The following is a 7,372-nucleotide window of genomic DNA, read 5'->3' on the forward strand; positions in this document are numbered from 1 at the left end:
AACATCTGCCTTCCTCCTGGGCAGAACCCCAGAGACCCATTGCACCTAAGATCTGAATGAAGTGTTCACACAAAACAGGGACAGATTCTATGCTCTTATGGGGAGAGGTTATTTTTGTTCTTGCACACACATTGCAACACTCCTCAACAACAGCTCCTTCCTCCCCTTCCCAGCGGCTACTTCGGACCTGTGCCCCTGAGAGATGGCAATAAAGATGAAGCCCAGGGCATGAAGTTCATAAGAAGAGCCCCGCTGGATCAGGCCAAAGGCCCATCTAGTCCAGCTTCCTGTATCTCTCAGTGGCTCACCAAATATCTCAGGGAGTACACAAGACAACAGACACAACCTGCGTCCTGGTGGAGGCAGCTCAGGCCATCTGAAGAGGCCACCAGTGGCCCCAGACTAGAGAACTCTATTCTATCAATTGCATCCCACCACCTGCCCTCTAGATGTCCTTGTCCACTCTGTTCCCTTCGTCCTTTGCACATCCAGAGGGTGGGAAGAGGGAGAGGAGCAGTAGAGGTGGGAGATGGCTGTCCTCCACCAGTCCATACTTGAGGCAACCACCCCAATTGATTCATGGATGGACTGGCCTGGCCATTTTCTCCATCTCTGCAAGATAAAACAACTTTCCCTCTGCCACACTGAATGATGGAGGTTGGGGGGAGGGGAGGAAGAAAATCTGGCACTCTCTGTTGACAAGGAGGTGCAGTCAGTCATTGTTGAACCCGAACCCCTTTGCAGTGATCATGAGCCTGGATGGAACTTCGACAGCAGAACAAATCAATATCACCAAAGGGGGACTTGAGGACAACTACCGGGGTCTACAGTTCCACTTCCACTGGGGAGACCACAACAGAAATGGCTCAGAACATACTATTGATGGACACCGGTACCCCATGGAGGTAGTATTCAGTCTTTGATTTCTTTACCAATTCATTGCTGGACAGGAAAGGACTTTTAAACTGAAGTATTAGCATTTCAGAAAGCTGAATGTATATGATAGAAGCACATCCTTCTCCGCAGTTGCTAGGGCCTTGGGAGCAACCAGCGTGTGATTCAGGTGTCAGGATGGTGGAAGCCCTGGGACAAAGTCCTGAGTTGGATTTTCCATGGCACCCCTTGCCTGCTACTTGATGACTCTTTTGGATGTTGTCATTGTGAGGATTCAGGGGTTTGTCTGCCCAACTAGGTCCCTTTTATGAGCATGCGCTCTTGACCAGGATCTCACCTGGTCAAACACCACCCCTACTAGCATGAGGTGACAGCTTGGGGAGATGGAATGTGCTCGGGGAGGCTGAGCTAGTCTCCGTATGTACACTAATGATGCTATAATTAACATGTGTTGGTTTTGTTTACACAACCAAGGTCATGATTTTCCCCCCGGCTTCTGTCCATGTGCCAGTCAAAGCTGGGTTGAGATTTGAACCTGGGTTCCTCAATAGCCCACAACAAATATGGCAAAATTATGACATTAGGAACATGAGGTGTTAAAGAGCTTTGACTTTCCGCCTTCCCAGCAGCACCAAAGAGGACTTTGAAAGTGCTTCAACAGCTACTGACTGCCCCCAGTCTTGGTGCAAACCATGTGTAATGAAGAGCAAACCCCATTCCAAAGCCTTCTCTCTGTAGTTTCAACTATAGCTGAAACTCTCTGCAGTTTCAACTATAAGTTGTTCATTAGGGAAGGCTCAAGGGTTACCCCTGTTTGATCTAGGGAGTCCAGCCATTAATCAAGCCAGTTAGCGGAGCGAAGTGCGGAAGACATGAAAAGGTTTCTTTGGAGCCCCCTATGATTGCGGGCATCAAGACTCTCGTTTCAATTACTGTAATGGTTAAGTAAGGAATTGGAGAAACCAGACAGGCTATGTATGGATGAACTTCTGGGCATTGTTTATTTTCAACAGAGCTCTACGTTTGGAGACCAGGTTTTGCAAACACACAATCACAGGACTGTGTGTTTCGGTTGTGACTACTAAACAAGAGAGCTTTATGAGTCTTTTTCCAGAAAAAAGTCCCTCCCATTCCCCCAGACTCATGGGGAGACAGCATGCACTCCAACCATCCCTATTCATCAAGCATGAATAGTATCTCTTCCCCCAACCCCCAGTGTCTCAGTGAAGCCTCTTTCTTAGACTTCAGGGAGACAGATGGCGGGAGCAAGGGAGGGCTCAAACATCATGGCTCCATCTGGAGGCACAGAGTGATCCCTTTTTTCTTTTTTTCCACAGCTCCATCTTGTCCACCTGAACACCAAGTACAAGACTCTCAGTGAGGCCAAAGGGCACCCCAATGGAATCGCGGTCTTGAGCTTCCTGTTCAAGGTATGTTCTGAGCAGCTCTATCTTGGAGCAATGGACCGTCATCAACTATGATGCTTCCAGGTGGGTCACGGATAGCTAACCAGGTCCTTCTTTGCTTTTGCACCTGCCACCACTTCTTCTCCTCTGGCTCAGCTCCTACCACTTTGCGTATTTGAAAAGGACCAAGGGACCAGAGGAAGGAAGTGGGGAGGAGTAGAGTGGTGGCTTCTCCGGCGCAGATACTATCTGTTCCTTCCTACTTCCTTTCTCTGGCACCCCATTGACTGGGAGGTCAGAATGGGGTTGGAGGAGGAGAGGAGCAGCAGCAGAGCAGAGAGTAACAGGAGATGTTGCAGGTGCAGTGGGGTAGCACCGGTATGTTTGGCAACCTTCAGTCTCAAAAGATTATGGTATAAGCCTACAGCACCTGGTATTTCCAGGTGGTCTCCCATCCAAGTACTAACTAGGCCTGACCCTGCTTAGCTTCCGAGATCAGACAAGATCGGGAGATAGTGTTCAGTATAGGGAGATGGTTGGCAATCTTCAGTCTCGAAAGACTATGGTAGAAGCCTACAGCACCCAGGATTCCCAGGCAGTCTCCCATCCAAGTACTAACCAGGCCTGACCCTGCTTAGCTTCAGCCGCAGAAGCTTAGCTTCAGCTTAGATCAGCCCCAGAAGTGGCAAAATTGGTGTGGGGCACTGCTTCTGCCAGTTAGCCACCTGACAGCCCAATCCTATCCACACTTTCCTGGGAGTAAGCCCCATTGACTCTAATGGAACTTACTTCTGAGTAGACATGCATAGGATGGGGCTGTGTGTTGATAGCCTCATCCAGCAGTGTCACAAGGGTTTGTGTTATCCGGTACAGGAGGCCGGTGTGTCAAACCCATGATGGACCTTTTCTCATACAGTGGGTGGGGCAAGTCCTTGGGCAGTGGACTTGGTGATGTACCCTCGCCCTGGCTATAACTTTTGATAGAGATATTTCAATGAAGTTTGTTTTACTGCAATCTGAAATTACACGTCAATTGATATATAACATGATGGTATTATTTGAAAATATGAAGACCTTAAAAATTTGGGCAAGTAGTGGTGTCACTTCACCCCCCGCGGTACATGTCACCTAGCAATGCACCCCCTAGCAATGCAATTGGTTTCATCATATCTCATTGGTTGGCCGTCCCTGTTGATATGAACGGTGGTTGCCATAAACCTCTATGCAGTGCATCTGTGCACCTTTTGTCTATCAATGAGGGATTGACCCAAATTGGAAGGGTCGAATACAAGGAATAGAGTATCATCTGTAGCTACAGTGAGCAGGTTTTAAACTTTTCTGTCTTCTGAATGGCAGATTTCAGGGGCGGATAACACCAATTACAACACCATCGTTGCTGGGCTCAGAAATATCTCCCGGGCAGGTGAGCATCAGGCCCAAGGCAGGCCTTTGAATGTTTTCATTGGATCAAACAGTCCTGGTCTACAGGTATTGCTGAATGAGGTGGGAACAAGGTGGCAAAGTCAGGGCTGATACAAAACCCCTGGACACATGAGGCTGCGCATCAAATCCCTTCCCTCGTTGTGAGGTGCCTGGCTGTGTTGAACGCCAACCGCCGTATCTGGTGGGACGCCAGCCTCTGCTGATCTCCTCTTGCCACTCCCTGGAACTGAAATGGAAGAGGAAGTATGGAGGAGAGATGAGTGGGGGGGGGGGCTAGAGATGAGCATGGAGCTGAAGAGGAAGTGAGGAGCAGTGGAGAATGAAATGCTAGCGAGGAGAGTGGTGGAGGAAGTGTGGAGGAGAGGTGTGTGGTGGGCCCTGGTGTTGAAGATAGTTCTGTTTTATTGTGAATTTGCTGCCATGAGGGCCTCTTCTGTGGTGGAATGGCAGGGTCCAAACCCCCAGATAAATATAACAGTAAAATATGTACTGATTAAAACAATAAATTGTAGTTCCTCTGTGTGTGTGTGTGAGTGTGTGAGTGTGTGAGACAGACTGACTATGTTGGGATGAATAGGATCAACTGCTCTCCCCCCTGCTAAGAGAGAGTGCACATCTGCTTGTATAAAACATGGAAATTGGTCCTTCCTCTTCCATCTCTGTTTCTTTTTCTCGGCCTAGAGGATTATGTTGACCTGGCATCCACGTTCTCTCTGAGCAACCTTCTCCCCAGGGTGGACTTGCTCTCCAAATATTATCGGTACAAGGGTTCTCTCACCACGCCAGGTTGTGAGGAAGTGGTCACCTGGACCATCTTTGAGGAACAGATCCCTATCAGCAAAACTCAGGTAAGAGTGATGTCATCTGTGCCGGCGTTCAGGGAGGGTGGGACTTACGGATCACCTGGGGAAACGGTGGTTCATTTGCAGGGGGGACTCGGTACACGGGGAGAACAGTGAAAGATCCCTCAGGGTGTGAGTTGGCATGCAAAATCCTGCATCGTCCTTGCCTGATGGAATGGCAGCCGTTGCCTCCAGTACTCTTCCTCCTTGGATTTGGAAAAGCAGAACAGGAAGTGTGGAGGAGAAGAGTGGAAAGGAGAAGTGAGTTGTGGCCTAGAACATCAGAGATCACTGCTGCTCTGCACAACCAGCTTTTGCCAGCTTGAAGAACCAATCTGCCCTAAGCTCTGTCCTGCAGGGAAGATGACAAGGATGTCCATGGAGAAAGATGGACTGTCATGGTGTATGGGCGGAGATGGTGCATGGCCATTTGACCCAAACGGGATGAGCGTAGCTCTGTAGTGGTTTGGTTGCTCTCATGACGTACGTCTGCCCATAGCCTCAAAATGACAATGAACTCTTCTCTCTTCCTTCAATTTAGCTGAGCGCATTCGTGGACACCATTTACTACAAACCAGTTGCAACAGCTCTGTTGAAAATGACCAACAACTTCCGTCCTCTACAGCCTCTGAACGGCCGCAAGATCTACGCATCCAGGGATGCCACCATCAGCCACGGCCACCCGATTGCTGTCAATCTGCTTGTTCCTCTGCTATTGGCTCTTCTGGCCTGCCACTTCTCTGGACCTTCCTAGCTGCTCGGCGAAGTGCCGTGGTCAGCTGTGAGCAATCATTGAACTCATGGCATGGTTGCTTCCCCCCCCCACTGAATCACCGCGATCCTTTCCTAGTCACCAAAGCGGCAATCCTCAACAGAAGTTACTCGGTTGCAAGCCCTGTTGAGCTCAGTGGGACTTACTTCTGAGTAAACCTGTTTAGGATTGTGCTGTAAGCTGCACATTGTTGAAAATAAACAGGCCCTAAAGGAAGATGGAGTGGGGGGGGGGGGAAGCGAGAGAGAAGAGTACAGGTTGGATTGCTATGTTTGGCTTCTTTTAGAAAAGTAGTCTTTATTCTGCAAAGACTTAAATTTGTGCATTGTCCTGGATTTGGTACCTTGTTCCCGGACTGTGTAGGTGGAGACAGTGAAGTGATTTGGGGCCAAAGAAAGCCAACGAGGGTGACATTCTTGCAATGTGTAGTTGTTTTGGGGTGCACTCTCCATTTGGGGTGAACTCTCGTCTTTCCAATGTTCCTCAGGGGCATCGCTAGGGGGTGCGGTGGGGGCAGACCACATCCTGAAGGGGGATGACACCATACTGCCCGAACCTCCATTTGGTGATCTTTGGCCCCCTCTGAGCCCAGCGGCCTTGCACACTTGTTGATGGTTGTGGTGATGTCACCCAGCAAGTACACAAAGGGACTGGACCTGGAGCGGGGGTGAAGGTCGTTGAATGGAAACTGTTTGGAGGTGGGCTTTTTCAATTAAAGCAGTGCAGTAGTGTGGAGGGTTGTGGTACCATGCCCTACCAAGACTTACATCACAGCCACCAAAAAAATCACCCTTAAATGACTTCATCAGCTGATTTAGTTCTCCAGCCGCTTACGTCTACTTCGACGATATTCCACTCCAAGATGTAGCTCGTATCCTCTCGGATTCCTGGAGCAGGTTTTGAGACTGAAAAGCAACATACAACAATGGGATAGAAAAGTCCCAGATCAATAGAAAAGGGATCTTAGGGAGCAACCCTCATGCATGTTTCCTCAGAAGTAAATTTCACTGTGGTCAGTAGGATTCTCAAGCGGATCAATGGGAGCTTGGAGTAGGAAAGCACCTTCTCCTCCAAACAAACATTTCAATGATGTAAAAATGAAGTTAATAAATCCACAATTCTTACTTTTTCCATGATGGGAATTGATGTCCTTCCTTATGGCTTGCAATGGCATTTAGAAATGTCACCTGAGATCGCCTTCCTCTTCCCCACCTTCTTCATCCTTGTTTCCTACGTGGAAATAGCATCTGTTTTGGTGCTGGGTTGCCAAAAGCTCTGGAAAAGGCCCAGCATTGGGTACTTCTGCGTGTGCTCTGATGGCGCATTGGATGCAACCCCTGCCACAAGTCTATGCAGGTTCAGAGGTTGACCTGTTGAAGGGCCAAAGTTTGACCTGGTCACCTATAGATGTCACCTCTGGATGTTATACTATTATACAGTGATTGTCAACATTTTTCTTCTCATGGCACACTATGGTCTTCTCTATAGTCTTCACCTCTTGTGATGTCACTTCCAGATCTGGGAGACTGTTCTGGGTTCTGTGGCTCTGTTTCTAGGGTAATTGTCTGTAGTCACAAATTGTCTTTCCCTCTTCCTCTACAGAGGAGGGGGATTTGTCTATGCCCTGGGCTTCCTAGAGGCAACAGTTTGGCCACTGTGGGAAACAGGATGCTGGGCAAGGTGGCCTCTTCTTAGGTCTTATTACCCAGCATGTAATTAGTTTGTGGAACTCCTTGCCACAGGAAGTAGTGATGGCATCTGGCCTAGATGCCTTTAAAAGGGGATTGGACAAATTTCTGGAGGGAAAAATCCATTACGGGTTACAAGCCATAGTAGGTATGTGTGAGCTTTTGGTTTTAGAGGCAAGCTGCTTCTGATTGCCAGATGCAGGGGAGGGCACCAGGGCGCAGGTTGTGTCTGTTGTCTTGTGTGCTCCCTGGGGCATTTGGTGGGCCACTGTGAGATACAGGAAGCTGGACTAGATGGGCCTATGGCCTGCTCCAGTGGGGCTGTTC

The 7,372-nt window shown here is 48.9% G+C and overlaps 1 protein-coding gene across 1 annotated transcript in view; it reads left to right on the plus strand.

Annotated features, from left to right (window-relative positions):
- Window positions 1-6,488, plus strand: part of LOC136634250 (carbonic anhydrase 15-like) — a 24,323-nt gene extending 17,835 nt beyond the window's left edge. The window contains exons 4-8 of the mRNA XM_066609658.1: window positions 745-905; window positions 2,232-2,324; window positions 3,657-3,723; window positions 4,425-4,591; window positions 5,127-6,488. Of these exons, the coding sequence (XP_066465755.1) occupies window positions 745-905; window positions 2,232-2,324; window positions 3,657-3,723; window positions 4,425-4,591; window positions 5,127-5,339 (701 nt within the window). The 3' untranslated portion in view covers window positions 5,340-6,488. The remainder of the gene's footprint in view (window positions 1-744; window positions 906-2,231; window positions 2,325-3,656; window positions 3,724-4,424; window positions 4,592-5,126) is intronic.
- The last annotated feature ends 884 nt before the right edge of the window (window positions 6,489-7,372 follow it).

This window comes from Tiliqua scincoides, chromosome 14 (assembly GCF_035046505.1).
Source record: "Tiliqua scincoides isolate rTilSci1 chromosome 14, rTilSci1.hap2, whole genome shotgun sequence".
Lineage (NCBI taxonomy): Eukaryota > Metazoa > Chordata > Lepidosauria > Squamata > Scincidae > Tiliqua > Tiliqua scincoides.